At 45.1% G+C, this 20,608-nt stretch overlaps 1 protein-coding gene across 1 annotated transcript in view; it reads right to left on the bottom strand.

Annotated features, from left to right (window-relative positions):
* Positions 1-19,880, bottom strand: part of LOC140198467 (uncharacterized) — a 54,964-nt gene extending 35,084 nt beyond the window's left edge. Inside the window, 7 exon segments of the mRNA XM_072259552.1 lie at positions 8,455-8,503; positions 8,505-9,016; positions 17,492-17,610; positions 17,707-17,729; positions 18,800-19,033; positions 19,269-19,364; positions 19,448-19,880. Of these exon segments, the coding sequence (XP_072115653.1) occupies positions 8,455-8,503; positions 8,505-9,016; positions 17,492-17,610; positions 17,707-17,729; positions 18,800-19,033; positions 19,269-19,364; positions 19,448-19,858 (1,444 nt within the window). The 5' untranslated portion in view covers positions 19,859-19,880.
* Between the last annotated feature and the right edge of the window lie 728 nt (positions 19,881-20,608).

The following is a 20,608-nucleotide window of genomic DNA, read 5'->3' as shown; positions in this document are numbered from 1 at the left end:
TTGTGGGCCAAAGGGTCTGTTCCTGTACTATACTGTTCTGTGTTCTTTGTATTAAGGAAGTTATGAGTTTGAGACAGACCGTGGAAAGGAGGGTTTAGTTGTTAATGTAGTGCTGGGGGAGATTTGAGGTGTGGGAGGGGCCAGTACTACAGGATGGGGGGGAGTGAGGATGGGTGGTAATGACAGAAGGGTGGTAGTGAGAGAGGTTGGTACTGAGGGGCAAGTAGTACTGAGGGGGTTTTACAGAGGAAGGGTAGGGTGCTGAGCGGGTATTTAGAGGGAGGACATACTGCTGAGGGAGGGGTGATAATGATGGGGTTAGTTGTGGGAAAGTGTAAATGCTGACGTTGTGCTGTACTGTGGGAGGGTCAGTGTTAATGGTTCATCCCATTGTGGGAGGGTCAGTGTTAATGGTGCATCCTATTGTGGGAGGGTTATTTTGAAGGAGGGTGGGACTTTCCCACCCTGGTGCTCCACACTAATGTCCACTGCAGGAAATTTGCAAACCAATCCCTTGAAAGCAGCTTTCCCCCCTCCCCTCTCGTCTCCCCTCCCACACCCCCTCTCCCCCTCTGTGCCCATCTTCCTATTGCTTTCTCCTTTATCCTCTCACCCCTCACTCTGCCTACCTTCTCTCTCTCTCTCTCTCTCTCTCTCTCTCTCTCACACACACACACACACACACCAGGATCCCAGGAGTTGAGGTATCAGTCCTCTTTCCATCCCTGGAATGGGTTCTGTTCCTCATCACAGAGGTATACATCAGCAGTATCTACGGAGGGGAATAAACAGTTGACATTTTGAGCCAGAAGCCTTTATCAGGACCGGAAAGGGGAAGAAACCAGAATAAGAAGGTGAGGGGAGAGGAAGGACTACAAGCTGGCAGGTAATAGGTGAGACCAGGTGAGGGGTTGGTAGTGGGTGGAGGGGAGTAGGATGAAGTGAGAAGCAGGAGAGGGAGCAGGGGGATTTGCCAGCCTGGTGGACTCGGCCAATGTCCATTCTGCAGCTCCTGTTCTCACAGTCACAGGGTCTAACAGCACAGAAACAGGCCCTTCAGCCCAACTAGTCCATGCCAGCCGAGACGCCCATTTAAACTGGTCCCATTTGCCAGCATCGGTCCATAACTGTCTAAAACTTTCCTATCCAATAAAAATCATTGATAGAGTGGACAGCTAGCGTATTTTTCCCAGGACAGAAATGGTTAATACAAGAGGGCATAACTTTGAGGTGTTTGAAGGAAAGGGAAGGGTAGATGTTAGAGGTAGGATTTTTTTTCGCAGAGATTAGTGGTGACAGGGATGTTGGTGGAGGCAGATTCTTTAGGGACATTTAAGAGACACTTAGACAGGCACACAGATGATAGCAAAATGGAGGGAAGGGTAGATTGATCTTGGAGCAGGTTGAAAGGTGAGAACAACATTGTGGGCTGAAGGGCCTGCTGTGCTGTAATGTTCCATGTTCTATCCAAGTACCTGTCCAACCACCTTTTAAAAGTTGTTAATACAGCAGCCTCAACCACTTCCTCTATCAGCTCATTCCAAAAATACACCATGTTTTGTGTAAAAACTTGTGTAAAAAAGCATAAACACGAAGATTCTGGAAATCCTGAGTAACACACACAAAACGCTGAAGAAACTCAGCAGGTCAGGCAGCATTCATGGAGAGGAATAAACAGTCGATATTTTGGGCTGAGACCTTCGTCAGACTCAGGAAAGTCTTGTCACCTCACGCTGTCTTCTCACTTTAACCATCGGGCAGCAGGTACAGGAGCCTGAGACCCACACCACCAGGTTCAGGAACAGTTATTAGCCAAAACCATCAGCTCCTGAACCAGTGTGGATAGCATCACTCACCTCAACACTGAACTGATTCCACAACTGAGAGCCTCACTTTCAAGAACTCGACAGCTCATGTTCTCAGTATTGTTATTTATTTATTTGTTAATTATTTGCACGATTTGTCTCCTTTTGCACATTGGTTGTTTGTCAGTCTTTGTTTATGTGGAGTTCTTTATATATTCTACTGTCTTTATTTTCCAGTCAATGCCTACAAAGAAAATAAATCTCAAGATACTATCTGGTAACATACTGAAAATATGCCTTGACAATGAATTTTACTTTGTCTTTGACTTCTTTATAAGACAGGGATAAATCAGCCTGATTCTGAAAACTAGATCGGTGAACGGTGATATTAAACTTACTTCTGATCCTGACTTCGGACCTGAGTTGCCGTCACTCTGGAGCTCTCTCACTGAGCTGCTTAGATTTAGGTTCAGATTTATTTATTCAGATTCATTTATTTATCACAAATCCATTGAAACATACAGTGAAATGTACACCGTTTCCATTAAGACCCAACTCAAACTAAGGATGGGCTGACGGCAGCAAGTGTCATCACACATTCCAGCACCTACATGGGACGTCCACAATGTCAGCAGAACAACACAAGCAACAAGAAAACAACAGCAAAAAAAACTTCCCACCCATTCTCTCTCTATCTGTCTCTCTCTCTCTCACTCCACACACACACAAACACACACATACACACCTCCAACCCTAGGACAGGTCACCCCTAGGTCTTCAGTACTTAGCCCCCGGACTCTCAAACTTGACAGGGCTTCTCTGAAAGAACTCAGAACACTGTGTCCATAGCACTTCTCAAAGACAAGCTGGTTGGGGTGGCAGGAAACCAGGAGCAACAAGGTGCCTTTAATGCAACTTAAGTCAACGGTGTGAACACAGAGAAGCATGCATCCCCAAGAGGGAGTTCAGAACAAGGCAACAATTTCAACATTTATGACCTGTATTGATCACAGGACCCAGGCTGGTTGAGGGTTAAACCAGACGGAGCTTCTTCCGTGAGAAGCGACAGAAAGTGATGAAGGAGTGGGAAATGATGAGAAACAGAAATGTTTGCCCAGCGTGACAGTGGGATTTTTGAATATCGATGAGCAGAGGAGGGTGTGACTGTCAGTTTAAATATAAACTTCCCCTGTAGTCTTACAGCCTCCCCAGAGTAACTAAACCCCGTAGGTTCAGGGGAAATAAGGTGGCATTGATTTTCATCAGTGAAGTCATCAATCTCTCCCCTCACTACCTCCCTGGCATATTAGTCTCCAGGCATGATGGCAGGGTGTTCAGCTGTGTCTGAGGCTGTAAGATCTGATGATAACTGTGGATCAGAAGGTGTGAGTAAGCACAGTGATGGTTGAGCTGTGAGTGCTTAAATGGGACAGCCAATCTCCTCCACGTGCCAAAGTGAGTTGAGTGTGTTTGAGTGCAGGAGAGGGTAAAGAGGTACTGAGGAAGGCAGAGGACTCTCAGGACTTTCAGCTGCTGAGATGCAATTGGTTTATCATGGTCACATGTACTGATACAGTGAAAAATCTCGTTTTGCATGCCGTCCATACAATTTATTTGAAAATATACATACATCAAGTGAGTACAAAGTAAAAAGCAATAACAGTGTGGAGAATGTAGGGTTAGTTACCGAGCAAGTTTTTTTAAGAAAGCTTAACTTTGTCATGCGTACATCGAAACATCGAAACATACAGTGAAATGTGTTGATGACGCCAACTATCAACACGGTCCGAGGATTGTGCTGGGGGCAGCCCTCAAGGGTTATCTTGCTTCTGGCACCAACATAGCATACCCACAGCTTACTTACACTAAGCCCTAAGTCCTTGCAATATGGGAGGAAACTGGAGCACCCGGAGAAAAGCCACATGGTTATGGGAAGAACGTGCAAACTCCTTGCAGACACTGGTGTGGTCACTGGCGCGGTCACTGGCGCAGTAAAGCATTCCCCTAAATGGCATACTACTGCACCGTCTGTTGGTATTGGTGTATTATTGGCACAAGATGACACAAGAGGTACTGCAGATGCTGGAAATCTAGAGCGATACACACAATGTGCTGGAGGAGCGCAGAAGGTCAGGCAGCATCTACGGATGGGAATAAACAGTCAACATTTCAGATTCAGACACGTCATCAGGACTGGAAAGTGAAGGGGGAAGAAGTCAGAATAAGAAGGCGAGGTGGGAAGGGACATTCCCAGGCAGAGCAGTTACCGTGCCAAGCCGTGATACATCCGGATGGACCCTGATCTGACAGATTGGTAGGACGATCTTGAAGGGCTGAATAGTCTCTTCAAAGTCCTCTCATTTTATTTCCTGATTTGTGTGGTTTAATATTTGACTCTTTACTGCCTGATGGCATGGAAAATACTTTGAAATTCTGCTGGTCATCACTCGCAGAAAGAGACTTGAACTCACTTGACCTTTTACTTTCTGAGATCAGCTGGGGGAGGGATTTGAATATCATGGTCCTCTGGGCCCTACTTGGTTTGGGTGACATATAATGTCAGCTTAACATCTTCTCCCTTTGTCCTTTCACGTCCTCTGTTGAATCAAGAAACAGCATAAAACTGGAAAGTGTGTTCAGAGTGTATCTCTGAGATGGGTTGTGGGTTCGTCTCGGAGTTCTACACACACTTCATCACCTTGCTGGGGTGGGAAATATTTCTCGACCCTGAGCACGTACCTCCCACAGAACAGCACCTCCTCACACACTCCCCCCACACCCAAACCAGCACTCAGCATCTTTCTAATTCTCATAAACCTCTTTCCAGAGGCTGGTTTCACTGTGATGCCAGGGTCACCGATGTTTACCCAACCTTCTCATGCTGTGGAAACAACTCCTAAAGTTGCAGATGACCCTCTGGTGAAGGTGAGTACCAGAGACCAGAAGCACAGCTTACACTGCCTGAGGTGATAAGGATGTCACAGTCAATAGACAATAGGTGCAGGAGTAGGCCATTCGGCCCTTCGAGCCAGCACCGCCATTCATTGTGATCATGGCTGATCATCCACAATCAGTATCCAGTTCCTGCCTTATCCCCATAACCTTTGATTCCGCTATCTTTAAGAGCTCTATCCATCTCTTTCTTGAAAGCATCCAGAGACTTGGCCTCCACTGCCTTCTGGGGCAGAGCATTCCACATATCCACCACTCTCTGGGTGAAAAAGTTTTCCTTCAACTCCGTTCTAAATGTCCTACCCCTTATTCTTAAACTGTGACCTCTGGTTCTGGACTCACCCATCAGCGGGAACATGCTTCCTGCTTCCAGCGTGTCCAATCCCTGAATAAACTTATATGTTTCAATCAGATCCCATCTCATCCTTCTAAATTCCAGTGTATACAAGCCCAGTCGCTCCAATCTTTCAACATATGACAGTCCCGCCATCCCAGGAATTAACCTTGTGAACCTACGCTGCACTCCCTCAATAGTAAGAATGTCCTTCCTCAAATTTGGAGACCAAAACTGCACACAATACTCCAGGTGCGGTCTCACCAGGGCCCTGTACAACTGCAGAAGGACCTCTTTGCTCCTATACTCAATTCCCCTTGTTATGAAGGCCAGCATGCCATTAGCTTTCTTCACTGCCTGCTGTACCTGCATGCTTGCTTTCAGTGACTGATGTACAAGAACACCTAGTTCTCGTTGTACTTCCCCTTTTCCTAACTTGACTCCATTTAGATAGTAATCTGCCTTCCTGTTCTTACCACCAAAGTGGATAACCTCACATTTATCCACATTAAACTGCATCTGCCATGCATCCGCCCACTCACCCAGCCTGTCCAAGTCACCCTGCCGCGTTCCCGCTAGCGTAACACTCCACAGCGCCAGCAATCGGTGTAATCCCCACCACTGTCTGTAAGGAGTTTGTACATTCTCCCCACGACCACGTGGGAACTACAGTATCCTCTACATTCAAAAGACCTACCGGTTTTGGGAGTTGATAGAGCTGTTGGGAGTGGGATGGGAATAGAACTGAGAATGAGCTAGCAGGTTTACAAGAAGACGATGGGTGTAATATGAACATAAAAAAGGACAAGCCGATCACTGGGTACAAATGCAGACTGTGCAAAGGGTTCAATTGTACCACAGAGGCAAAAGAGAGGAAAGATTGCTGGACTGAAGCTGCAGTTAAATACATGTAGTATTCAGAATAAGGCGGATGAACTCGTGGTGCAATTAGAGATTGGTCAGTATGAAGTTATGTGCAGCACTGAGTGGATGAAAGAAGGTCATAGTGGGAGCTTAATATCAAAGGGTATACTTTGTATCAAAAGGACAAGCAGGAAGGCATCGGTGCTGGCGTGGCTCTGTTGGTAAGAGACGTAATTACATCTTTTAAAAGAATGACATGGGGTCAGAGAATGGCAAATCTTTATACGTGGAGTTAAAAAAACGCAAGGGTAAAAAAAAATATGGGAATCATATATAGGCCTCCAAATATTAGCCGAGATGTGGCGTTGAGATTGCAAAGGGAGCTGGAAAGGAAGGGTATGCAATAAGAGTAATGTCACAATTATAATGTAGACTTCAATATTCCAGGGATTGAGAAAATCAGGATGGTGTCAAATCACGAGAGAGCAAATTTTTTGAATGCCTACAAGATGGCTTTTTAGAGCAGCTTGTGCTTGAGTCTACAAGGGGAAAGGCTATCTTAGATTGGATGCTGTGTAATAATCCAGATTTTATTAGGGAGCTTAAGGTAAAGTAATCCTTAGGTGAAAGTGATCAAAATATGATTGAATTCATACTGAAATCTAAGAGGGAGAAGCATAACTCACATGTATCAGCATCACAATGGAATAAAGGGAATTCCAGAGGCATGAGAGAAGAGCTTGCCCAGGTGGATTGGAGGGGGATACTGGCGGGGATGACAGCGGAGCAGGGATAGCTGAAATTTCTGGGAGTAGTTCACAAGGAGCAGGATAGATATGTCCCACAGAAGTTATTCTCAGATGGTGGGGTTGGCAGACAAGGGAAGTTAAGGACTGCATAAAAGCCAAGGAAAGGGGATACAAGCTAGCAAAAGTGAGTGAGAAGTTGGATGATTGGGAAGATTTAAAATCTAACAAAAGGCAACTTAAAAAGCCATAGAACTGGAAAAGATGAAATACGAGGACAGACTAGCCAATAATATAATGCAGGATAACAAAAGTTTTTCAGTTATATAAAGATTAAAAGGGAGGTGAGAGTTGATATTGGGCCACTGGAAAGTGATGCAGGTGAGGTAGTAATGGGGGACAAAGAAATGGCAGATGAACTTAATCAGTACTTTGCATCAGTCTATACTATGGAAGACTGCAGCAGCGTGCCAGAGGTCCATGAGTGTCATGGAGCAGGAGTGAGTGCCATTCATATTACAAAGGAAAAAGTGCTAGGCAAACTGAAAGGTCTGAAGGTGGATAAATCACCTGGACCAGATGGACTACATTCCAGAGTCCTGAAAGAGGTTGCTGAAGAGATAGTAAATGCATTGCTTATGATCTTTCAAGAATCACTTAGTTCTGGAGGACTGGAAAATTGCAAATGTCACTCCACTCTTTAAGAAGGGAGGAAGGCAAAAGAAATTATAGGCTAGTTAGCCTAAACTCAGTGGTTGGGAAAGTGTATCTATTATTAAGGATGATGTTTCGGGGTACTTGGAGACTAACAATGAAATAAGTTACATGGGCCTTAGAAAAATAGAGGGCTGTGGGTAAGCCCAGATAGTTCTAAGGTAAGGACATGTTTGGCACAGCTTTGTGGGCCGAAGGGCCTGTATTGTGTTGTAGGTTTTCTGTGTTTCTATGTTTCTAAGTTAAAGTCAGCCCTGTTTCTGTGAAGGGAAATCTTGCCTGAAAAATATGTTAGAATTCTTCGAAGTAGTAACAAGTAGGAAGGACAAAGGATAGGCAGTGGATGTCATTTACTTGGATATTAAGAAGGCATTTGTTAAGATGCCACACTGCCACATCTCATCCAGCAGCTTCTGACACATTTCCACACTCCAGCCCTCCCTCATCTGGATCAGCTGCCAGCTCTTACTCCACCTCTCTGTACCGACCATCTCGTTATTTCTTTCAGACCAGATGAAGGGTCTGGAGCTGAAACGTCAACTGTCCACTTCCCTCCATAGATGCTACCTGACATGCTGGGAGTATCCGGCACTTTGTGTGTTACTACCACGACATGTCTCATCCTCCCAAGGTTCACCTTGACCTCTCCCTTCCAGTCAGCACCACCACCACTTGTCTCTGTTAACCCACGTCAGTGCCGGTGTACTTTAGGACCCAGGGGAGCTGGAAAGCTCAGGACCCACCGCCCACAGTGGCTGCGGAATCCGCATTGTTTCTGTTACATTGACAGATGCAACGGATGATTTCAAATTAATGGATCCATAATTCTCACATCGTGTTCATTTCACTCTCTGCATATTTATATTTACACTGACTTACTCCTGACATCGGTCCCGGACCCGCCGCCCGCGGCTGCTGCTGAACCTGCAGTGTTTCTGTTCCGTTGACGGATGCGGTGAACGAGTTAAAATTAATGGATCGATCATTCTCACATCGTGTTTATTTCACTCTCCGCACATTTATATTTACACAGACTTACTCCTGACGTCGGTCCCGGACCCAACCCGTTTACAGACCCGGAGCGGAACCGGAGCAGATTCTCAGCCACTCGTTTTCATCCCAAGTCCAGAAGAAAGGATAAAGTTTCTCCGTGAATTTATTCCCAGTGAAGGTGTGGAGATGGGACTTGGTCTCCGCATTGTAAAATGAAACTGTCCCGGACTCGTAACTGAGATAAACTCCCACCATCCCGGGGATGGGACCGGCAGTTAGAGAGGATTCAAGGGAGGTGAAAGCATTGTTCCCGTGATCATCCCGCTCGATGATCCAGAATCCAGTCTCCGGACTCGCTCTGACCGCTCCCTTCCTGCCCACAGACTCTGCGGCGACTCCTAGACACCAGCCCTGATTTCCTGCCACCTCCACCTCCCAGTAATGTCTCCCCGATGTGAATCCCTCCGATCCCAGCACACAAAGCCAGTATGTGAACCTCTTCCCGGTGTCAGGGAGATCCCTCCGGGTCTCGGAACACCTCATGCTCTTCCGATCCTCAGACACCTTGAGCCACGGATTAGCCGTTTCCACATCCAGGGTGACAGAGACTGGGGGGAGAAGCAGAGAATTAGAGAGTCCGTGGGGATCGGGGGGAGAGACTGCTATCCAGATGTCTTTTAAATTATTGTAGCTGTACCCATCTCTACAGCTTCCTCTGGCAGCCTCCAAACCTTCTGGGAAAAGTCCCCCATCCTATTCAGCATCTCCTTAAAACCTAAACACTCATCCTGGTAACATCCTTGTAAATCTGTTTTGCACTCTCTACAGTTTCATGACATCCTTCCCATAGCAAGGTAGCCAGAACTGTACACACTGCTCCAAATGTGGGACTACCAATGTCTTCTATGCCCATAATGTTTCAGCTCCTGTACTCAGTATTCTGACTGATGAAAGCAATCACCTCCTGTTGTCTCTGTTCCACAACACTCTCCAGCACCCCACCAATTGCTGTATAAATCCTGTCCCGGTTTACCTTCCCAAAATGCAACATTTCTCTGAATTAAAATCCATCTGCCTTTGAATGGCTAACTGGTCCAGTTGATCAAGATCCTGCTGTAATTTTGGATAAATTGGTGTAGTTCATGGGAGCCTTGATAACATAGTGGATAACATGACACTATTAAGGCTTGGGGCATTCTGGAGCTCAGTTCAGGTGCTGTCTGTAAGTGGGTTGTACGTTCTCCCCATAACCATGTGGATTCCCTCTGCGTGCTCCAGATTCATCCCACAAAACAAAGACATACGGATTACAAGGTTAATTGGTCATTGGAAATTGTTCTGTGATTCCGATAGTATTAAGTAGCAGACAGGGGAAAATCTGCAGATGCTGGAAGTCCAAGCAACACACCCAAAATGTGGGAGGAACTCAGCAGGCCAGGCAGCATTTTGTGTGCGTTGCCAGTATTAAATATCTAGGTTGCTGAGCAGTGTGGCTGGAAGGGCCTGTTTCACACTTTATCTTGAAATTAATGAAGCCTCTTCACTGCCCACTGTACCACCAATTGTAGAGTCCTCCACAAATCAACTAAATATGTCATCTATATTTCCTTCCAAATCATTCATATGAATGATGAAAAACAGTGGACCTGGCACCGATCCCTGCAGAACACCTCTGGTCAAGGGCTCCACCCAGCCAACTCTGCATTGAATTGGCCAGTTCGTAATGTATCCCATGTGACCTAACTCTGTGGAATAACCTACCATGAAGTACCTATGCACTTCCATCATTCTTCTTTTTCATCTATGCAGAAAGCCAAACTGGGTGTCCCTAATTAGCCCTTGCCTTTCCAAATGAATGTAAATCCTGTCTCTCAGAATCCCCCCCGTTATTGTTAGGCTCACCAGCAACGTTAGGCTCACCGGTCTGTACTCCCCAGGCTTTTCCCTACAGCCGATCTTCAATAAATGTTCAACGTTAGTCTCCCTCCAGTCTTCTGGCCCCTCACCCACAGCTATCGATGACACACATATCTCCAAAATGGGCTCCACACTTTCCTCCTGAGCTTCCCACAATGTCCTGGGATACACTTGATCAGGACCTGGGGATTTATCGAACTCTCTGCATGTTATGACCTGCAGCACATTTGCTTCTGTAATGTGGTAGAAAATGAGGTCGATCATCACCTGTAACACGGGGGAATTGAGGGCCCCGTGGAACTGGCACAGAAGAGGAGTTGAGACCCAGGACAGAGAAATGACGGCAGGGAAGGTTTGGAAAGAATCGGAATCAGAACCAGAATCAGGTTTATTATCATTGGCATGTGATGTGAAATTTGTTAATTTAGCAGCAGCAGCTCAATGCAATACATAATCTAGAAGAGATAAAAAAAATAAATAAAAAGTAATAAATAAACAAGTAAATTAATTACAGTAATGTATATTGAATAGATTAAAAAATGTGCAAAAAACAGAAATACTGTATATTAAAAAAAGTGAGGTAGTGTCCAAGGATTCAATTTCCATTTAGGAATTGGATGGCAGAGGGGAAGAAGCTGTTTCTGAATCGCTGAGTGTGTGCCTTCAGGCTTCTGTATCTCCTACCTGATGGTAACAGTGAGAAAAGGGCATGCCCTGGGTGCTGGAGATACAGGCCATATGCAGGTAAATGGACTGGGGGGTGGGGTTGATCTGACAGAAATATACAAGGTATGAAAGATGTAGATTGAGCAGATGGTTGAAATCTTCTTCCTACAGGAGGGGGGATCAAATACATGAGGTCACATGTCTCAAGTGAGAGGAAGGAGTTTAAAGGTGAATTTATTTGAACAGTGAGTGTTTGATGTTGGAACTTGCTGCCAGAGGAGGTGATGGAATCAGATATAATCACTGTGGTTACGAGAAACTCAGACAGACACTTCAATAGACAAGGCACAGATGGAAACTGAACAAATGCCGGCCAATGGGATGAGTGTAGGTGGTCAGCACAGAGGTGATGGGTCCCAGGGCCTACTTCTGTGCTGTACGGCGATGACTCTGTGACTTTAAATGAACTGAATGCCTGAGACCCCACAGCCTCCGGTGCAGAGAATTCCAGACACACCATCCTCTGAGGGTTCACCCCATCCTGAGACAGTGACCCCTGACCCTTGACTCCTCAGACAGGGGTAACATCCTGCCTGCATCCTACCTGATGAGTGCAGAGGGATTTTGTATTTCCCTGAGATCTCCTCGCTGATTCTTCCAAACAGGGAACAGAGAACACAGAATAGCACAGCACAGGAACAGGCCCCTCATTCTATATGATGTGACTGATCAATTCCTCTTCTGTACCAGTCCCCCAAAACCTCCATCCCTCAATCTTTGAAAATTTTCTCTGACTCCACCTCAAATACATTCAAAAATCAGGGCTCATTCAACCTGCTGGAGCAACTCAGCGGGTTGAGCAGCGCCTGCGTGAGGAAAGGGACCTTCGACACTTCGGGTTGAAACCATCAGGACTGAGAGGAGAAGGGGAGGGATAAGGCAGGAATCTGAGGTGACTGTGAACTTATGAGTGTTAAAAGATGGCGGGCCAGTTTCATGATGTGGGAAAAGGGTGGGGTGTGGGCTGGAGTTGGGAAGAGACTGGGAGGAGAATGACAGGTGGAGGCTGAAAAGTGTGAGGAAGATGGAGGGACGTTGTGGGGGAGTGTAAAGATGGAAACAGTTGCAAGAGGATGAAAAACAGGAGCACAAAGGAGGTGTTTTATCAGCGATGCGATAACGGGAACCGTTAGGGCAGATGGAAGCAGAAGCTGAGTGATTGGTGTCTCTTTTCCCACTTTCCCACAACTTTATATCCCCCCCCCCCCACAGCCCCTCATTAGGACAGGGTATGAATTTGCATGGATGTACGCAGATATATTTGCTTCACATTTCAGACCAGAGGAGCTGCAGAAAGTCTGGAGGGAGGTTCAGGTGGTGCCTTTGGTTAAGACGGGCTGAAGGTCATACCAGGGAACTCCAGGTTGCTGAGCCTGACATCAGTGCTGGGAAAGTTTCTGAAGGACAGGGTAAAGCAGCATTTGGAAAGGCAAGGACTGAACCCATTTGAAGTATTTGAAAGCATTCTGAAACCCCTTCCCAGATTACTCTCCTGAGGAATCTCAACATGGAGACTTTCCACGACTGTTGATGTGACATCATGTCAGAGGGCAGTTCACATCACTGACAGACGATGTGTCCCACTCTGATATTGTGTCTTTTGTGTTTCTTTTGTTGCTTCTATGTGGGTGCATTGATTGTCATAAGTATCAGTGAGTGTGTGTACACATTGTAGGTAAGGGTACACATTGAAGTATTTGTATGTTACAGTGTGTCTTCACATGTCCAGTGTGTGTCGGCAATGTGTGACACGTATGTGAGTTGCTCAAATAGAAAATGTTCACTGTGTCTGAAGAGAATGATTTCCAAGTTACAGAGAGAACTAACAATGTGCATTGCTGAGGCTCTGACTACAATCTACCAGTCCCTCTTGTGTATGTGTGTGAGGGAGAACTGCCAGGCTGGTTATGCTGTGTGGCCTTCTCCTGAGAGGAAACCTTGAACAGAGATCCTTACTGCTTGGTGTGCTTGGGCCATCTTGTAATATTTCAATGTGGTGCTTTGAACATGATACTTACGAGCATATTTCCCTCCAAGTCTGTTCTCTGTCAAGTAGGGGACCGTACACGATCCTGATTTGATGGAGACGGACGTGAGAGTATGGAGGAACATCTGGAACACTTCCGAAATGCCCGCTTCGCTGCCGCTTCTACTGTGTGGTAACCGGAATCTCCAGAGCAGAAGGCCCCGAAATCCTCGGCTTTGCATGTTTCAGCGGCCGGGGCAAGGTCGAAGGCGCTTGGCAGAGGATGGCGCTCGGGAGGCTGTATCAGAGGGGCTGGTCGGAAGCTCTAAGTTTTCGGACGGACGGAATCAGTGTCGGCTGTGGTCGGCTGCTTCCAAGGCATCGGCAAGTTGACGGTGCCTGAGGGTTTATGGCAGGGAGTTTTTCTCTTTTGCTGCCTGCTATCAGGGACTCCGGAGTCAATCAACTCAGGGACTTTTGAGATTTTATTTACCGTGCCCATGGCCTGTTCTTCAGCAAATTATGGTATTGCTTTGCACTGCTGTAACTATATGTTATGATTATGTGGTTCTGTCAGTGTTAGTCTTTGGTTTGTCCTATTTTCTGTGATATCACTCCAGAGAAACATTGTACCATTTCTTAATGCATGTATGCATTTCTAAATGACAATAAAAGAGGACTGAGTGTTCTCATAATCTAACCTAAAGCTATGCGCATGTGCACACACACACGTTTTTCAACCAGTGCACGAAGGAAATTAATGTGCGCACAAAAGGTTAGTTACCTAAAATAATGTAGTAGTTAATAATTATACTTATTGAAATTTTTTTTTACCTGTTTCTGTTAACTAGTTAGTCAGTTTTTCAAATACCACAATGCACGTCACTAATTTACGTCACCTCACCTTTCCTGTTCCAGTTTGTACAGCTGCATCACGGCTGCAACCATGTTTGGTGGACAATGTCCATATCGTAAGGTTTAAAAAGATCTGTTTCAGATCCTGTAGATAGCTTACTAAGTTTTTATTGGAAAAAACATTGATTCACTATGTCAAAGTCAAAAGAAGCGATGGGCGTGAAGTGCAAAAGAACTGCAAATTTGTTTAAAGTTGAATGGCTTAACAAAATAGTGGAAACTGTTCAACCAAAAGCTCATGAGGTCATGAACATTCAGCTACGAGAAATATTTATGCATGATTCAGAAACTGGAGTTATCTGTTTGTATTGTCGTGATGCGAAAGTTGCTGGAGAATTTGCTAGTGGAAAGAAGTGGGATGACATTTGGAAACTTGACTTTTTGAAGCGTCATTTGGCAAGTAAATCGCATTTGGACGGTGTACAAAAGCTCAGGCAACAGAACCCGTCATTACCCGTTACAGGAGTGCTACGCATGTTACAGTTGAGTGCAGGTGAGCGAGGGCGAAAACGATGAAACCCAGAGGAGATCAAAGTCGAGGTACAAGAATGGTCAGCTTTTGATTTCTCTGCAATTGCAGATTGTGACGTCGCATTTGGCGATAAACAAGTTAATGCCTTATGTCTAAAATATCATGATTTTCTAGCTGAAAATATTGTAGTAGTTAGACAGTTTAATGATTTCAAATTTTCCATGCAAGAAAAAATTAAATCCAAACCGATTTCAAACTTTGCTCAAATGATGGCATTTGTACTTCAAAATGAAGGGTTTTGCGACTATGCACAGTTGATGGACATTGGGGGAACCTTTCTTGTGTCTAGTGCAGACTGTGAATGAGGTTTTAGCCTAATGAATCAACTCAAAAACAAGCTGAGAAACCGTTTAGGTGAATGTCATTTGGATATGTTAATGAGAGTCAAAATCTATCAATGGGATGGAAGTTCTATTAGTCCAGATGGAGTTTACAAAGAATGGGTAAATGCCAAATACAGGAGAGAGAAAAAATAACTGAGTGACTTAAATATGATAAAAATTAAATATCTCCAACCTGATGGCATGAACATTGACTTCTCTAACTTCTGTTAATGCCCCTCCTCCCCTTCATACCCCATCCCTTATTTATTTATTTATTATGATTTTTTTTTTCTCTCTCTTTCCCCTTTTTTTCTCTCTTTTTTCTCCCTCTGTCCCTCTCACTATAACTTCTTGCCCATCCTCTGGGCTCTCCCCTTCTTTCTTTCTCCCTAGGCCTTCTGTCCTATGATACTCTCCCTTCTCCAGCCTCGTATCCCTTTTGCCAATCAACTGTCCAGCTCTTAGCTCCACCCCTCCCCTCCTGTCTTCTCCTATCATTTCGGATCTCCCCCTCCCCCTCCCACTTTCAAATCTCTTACTAGCTCTTCTTTCAGTTAGTCCTGACAAAGGGTCTCGGCCCAAAACGTCGACTGTACCTCTTCCTATAGATGCTGCCTGGCCTGCTGTGTTCACCAGCATTTTTGTGTGTGTGTGACTTAAATATGTATGTTATTTTGTTGTTATTCTGTGCAGTTTTATGTCAAATATTTTGTAAACCTACATAAACTGTCTCATGTGTGCATTCAGTGCGCACATACTTCTGTCACAGGAAAAAAATTTGCACGAGATTTTTGCGCACACTGACTACTAAAAATTAGAGGGAACATTACTTACGAGTCCAGCTGGGGGCACACGAGTCAACTAGAACAGCGGTCCCCAACCACCAGGCCGCGGACCAGTGCCGGGCCGCAAACCATGTACTACTGGGCTGCGAGGAAACGATATGAGTCAGCTGCACCTTTCCTCATTTCCAGTCATGCACTGTTGAACTTGAACATAGGGTTGCCAACTGTCCCATATTTGGCAGGACATCCCGTATATTGGGCTAAATTGGTTTGTCCCATATGGGACCGCCCTTGTCCCATATTTCCCCGCTAAGGTAGAGCGTTCCTATGAAACCTTTCGTGCCGAAATGGCGTAAAGCGAAGAAGCAATTACCATTACTTTATATGGGAAAAATTTTTGAGCGTTCCCAAACCCAAAAAATAACCTACCAAATCATACTAAATAACACATAAAACCTAAAATAACACTAACATATACTAAAAGCAGGAATGATATGATAAATTCACAGCCTATATAAAGTAGAAATAATGTATGTACAGTGTAGTCGGGAAGATTAAGCCAAGACTGATTTGTGGAAAAAAAAATCGGCACGTACGCGCATGCGCACATCACGCATGTGTGCACAGGCGCCTGTGCAAGGCTTCATGGTCATGGTAGTCTTTCTCAGGGTAAACACAAGTGTCCTGTATTTGACTGCTACTTTTATCCCTCATTTGGGAGCGAGAAAGTTGGCAACCCTAACTGTAAAAGACATGTTGAGGTGAGTTTAACCCTACTTGATCACCCCCCCCCCCACCCCCAGTCGGCCAGTCTGCAAGAATATTGTCAATATTAAACCGGTCCGCGGTGCAAAAAAGGTTGGGGACCCCTGGACTAGAATCTGCAGTCGCTGACAGGTCAGAGAGGGCAAAGCAGAGCACGAAGGACTCGTCTATCTTTCTGGCAATCCCTGTTACCACCACTTCTATTCCTTATAATGTCATGAATAAGAAGGCGTACCGTGTAATGGCCTTCATCAACTGCGGGATTGAATTTAGGAGCCGAGAGGTAATGTTGCTGCTATATTGGACCCTGGTCAGGCCCCACTTGGAGTACTGTGCTCAGTTCTGGTCGCCTCACTACAGGAAGGACATGGAAACCATAGAAAGGGTGAAAGGAGATTTACAAGGATGTTGCCTGGATTGGGGAGCATGTCTTATGAGAATAGATTGAGTGAGTTCGGCCTTTTCTCCTTGGAGCGACGGAGGACGAAAGGTGACCTGATAGAGGTGTATAAGATGATGAGAGGCATTGATCCTGTGGATAGGATCCCAGGGCTGAAATGGTTGCCACAAGAGGACACAGGTTTAAGATGCTGGGGAGGAGGTACAGAGGAGATGTCAGGGGTAAATTTTTCACTCAGAGAGTGGTGAGTGCGTGGAATCGGCTGCCAGCAACGGTGGTGAAGGCGGATACGATAGGGTCTTTTGAGAGACTTTTGGATAGGTACATGGAGCTTAGACAAAATAGAGGGCTATAGGTAAGCCTAGTAATTTCTAAGGCAGGGACATGTTCGTCATAACTTTGTGGGCCGAAGGGCCTGAATTGTGCTGTAGGTTTTCTATGTTTCTATGTTTCCCCAGCTGCAATGTAATATTCAAACTCATGTCTTGACATATTTGTCCAATAAGAATGGGATCACGATGCAGTGGTCCATCTAACAGTCCTGTGAATTGGTTGTATTTTCCCCTGTGTTGGTCTGTTCAGGGGTCTGACATCTCCAGCTGACCATGTGACAGTGATGCCCACCAGCAGGTAGGGTTGGTGTCGGAATTAACTTCACTTCCCCTTCAGCTCAGTATTACAACAAATATTTGTGTCCAGGTATTTGTTAAAGGTATCTCATGCACAATGACAGACAAATCTATACAACTTTTACCTCGCTTAATGCTGTCAAATGGTTCTTCCAATGCTATGTTGAAGAAATAGGGGTGATTGAATTTTTCAACCAGTAGGGCACCATCTGTCACTGACAATGTCTGGGTACCATCACTAATCCTGTAAATATTATACATCTAGTTATAAACTGAGCATCAGTGATAATTGAACTATTTTACAAATTCATACAGAATTTCAGTAAAGACCACGTCCTACCTCCTCTTCTGACGAGCTTCCTCCTGAAATAAATAAAACACAGATTTCAATGGACTGAGACTGACCGTCAGCATCCGAACAGCAGGAATCTGAGCCAAGTTATTACAAACAGCTGAAAATTCCCACTAAACTCAGTACCACCAACACACACGGAGAAAGAGGGAGAAAGTACAAGGAATGTTTATGAAAATTATACTATAACTGAGAGGATGGAACTTACAGCAGAGACTGGACATCTTTATCTGGATATGATGTCAGGGAGGATCAGATGGAGGAATTTAACATTCCGAATGGATTTGATGGGGTGGGAGTGGAGAAAATATTTCTGCTTGGGCAGAAACCAAAAGTTAAAAATGAAACATCAGCTGGTCATTAATAAATGCCACAAGAAATGTGGTGAAGAGAATGTGGACTCACTGCCATAGGAGTGGTTGAAGTGGAACAGCAGAGATTGAATGTAATGGGGAAGCTGGATAAACACAAGGGACCATGGAATTGGGGTCACTGTTACTGGGTGTGGTGAGCAGGTGGGAGGAGGCTTGTGAAGCAGGGAAACTGATAGGAGAGAATGGACTGAAAAACCTGACTGTGATGTAAAATGGGATATAATCCGATGAAGAATATAATTGAAAAAGAAAACAGTCAGTGCCTAATTCTCTGATACAAACAGGATATTGATAGTAAATCTGATGTGTGGGTCACATTCTGGAATTCAGCCTCAGTTCTCACTAATCAACAGAGAGACCCTCACGCCCACCACACCGGACACATTCACAGCCTGTGACTGCAACTGGGTGTTACTCTGAGTATCAGGGGATATTATACGTGGGAATCACAGAAACGATCACCAGCTCAGTGCTCTGATCAGAGTAAATCATTCCCGAGAAGGTTGCAGACTGTCCTGTGATGTACAGATATCGTCAGATGTCGGTTTGGGACAACAGATTTGCATAGTCAAAATACCTGACCGATTTTAATCAGTTTACAACTGCATATTTGTAAGTACATTGATTTAAAATATATGACTTTTTCACTGTGCACTTTTATAGAAGCAAACTATACACATTTATGGAACCAAACTGAAATCTCTCACCATGAGAAATATCACACTGTCTTGTTGATTCATCCGTTCCTGTAACTTTGAGATTTCCTCCTGAATAGAATTTAAATTCTCTTGAATCTCTTGAAGATTTTTCTGCATTGGATGTAGAATCCTCTCCTCTTCTTCTCTGAGATCTCGGAGTAAGCACTGCTCTTTCTCAGTGAGAATCTGGTGCAGTTCAGCAAACTGGGATGCGATGTGGGACTGAAAACTGCATGACTGTTCCTGTCAAACAAAATGAAAGGCTAGTTTATTATTTGGCCATGATATATTTCCTTATGACATGGAATGCAACCATTCAGCCCATTAAATTCTATGCTGGTTCTCAGGACTTAGATCACATTTCCCTGAAAACGAGTCTTCCTCACTGACCTATTAACTCCCACCTGATTCACAGTGATTAACCCTTCACCGGGTTAATTACAGTAGCGAATTAACGATTCTGCTCAGGAAGCCTCACCCGAACTTCAGAAATCTTCTCTTTCTGTTGCTGCTCCATTTCCTCGAAGTCGGATTTCCTTTTTGTGAGAGAGTCTAAGGAAGATTTAACATGATCCTGGGAATTAAAGAGTGAATGGGTTAGACCAAAAGATTAAACGACATAAAAAGACGATATAAAGCGGATTACTGTACCTTTACCTTGTAAATTTCAACGGCTTCGTTAACCGGCATGAAGTTGTGAGACTTGTGTTCCCGCGCAGTCGCACAGATCAGGCAGATCAGTGTCTTGTCCGTCTCACAAAACAGCTTCAGGTTTTCCTCGTGTTCCTCGCAGTGAAGTTTACTTTCCTTCCCTTTCGGATTTAGGTTCAGTTTTCGAGCTTTCTCAGACAGATTTGCTAAGGCCCGATTGACCCTGAGGGTGCGGTCCGCAAACTCCTCTCTGCATTCCGGGCAGGAGTTTCTCTCCTCCCTTTCCCAACACTGTGTGATGCAGGAGCGACAGAAGGAGTGACCACACTCTAGTGACAGCGGATCTGTGAAGAAATCTAGGCAGATGGGACAAATTACCTCCTCGGTTAAACTCTCGAACTGGCCTTTCGAAGCCATGTTAACTCTCGGTACTTCCGGATCCAGGTTCATTTCACTTTCGGGAGCTGCTCTCCCCGCAGTACCGCGATTGTCCACTAGACGCGCTGCAGTCTCAGGGAATAAACTTGACATCAAAGTTGCCGGTGAACGCAGCAGGCCAGGCAGCATCTCTAGGAAGAGGTACAGTCGACGTTTCGGGCCGAGACCATTCGTCAGGACTAACTGAAGGAAGAGCTAGTAAGAGATTTGAGAGGGGGAGGGGGAGGGGGAGATCCAAAATAATAGGAGATCCAAAATAATAGGAGAAGACAGGAGGGGGAAGGATGGAACCAAGAGCTGGACAGGTGATTGGCAAAGGGGATATGAGAGGATCATGGGACAGGAGGTCCGGGGAGAAAGACAAGGTGGGGGGAATCCAGAGGATGGGCAGGGGGTATAGTCAGAGGGGCAGAGGGAGAAAAAGGAGAGTGAGAGAAACAATGTGTGTATAAGAATAAATAACAGATGGGGTACGAGGGGGAGGTGGAGCATTAGCAGAAAGCTAATGCTAAGAGTCTTACCATTAATACTATATTCTGCCATCATATTTGAAATGACGTTTCAGATGAAGGATCCAGCCAGTCAAGCTCTTGGTGCCTGTTGTTAAGATCTGGCGATGAGGCATTCTCCCAAAATGTCTGGAGAGACCGCTCTGGGCAATTACCGCACGATGCTCTGCAGAATATTCCGTGGTCATCTCTGCCTGACAGACTTGTGGTAAAAGCGGAA

This window comes from Mobula birostris, chromosome 5 (genome assembly GCF_030028105.1).
Source record: "Mobula birostris isolate sMobBir1 chromosome 5, sMobBir1.hap1, whole genome shotgun sequence".
Lineage (NCBI taxonomy): Eukaryota > Metazoa > Chordata > Chondrichthyes > Myliobatiformes > Myliobatidae > Mobula > Mobula birostris.
This window is presented reverse-complemented; position numbering and strand designations above follow the sequence as displayed.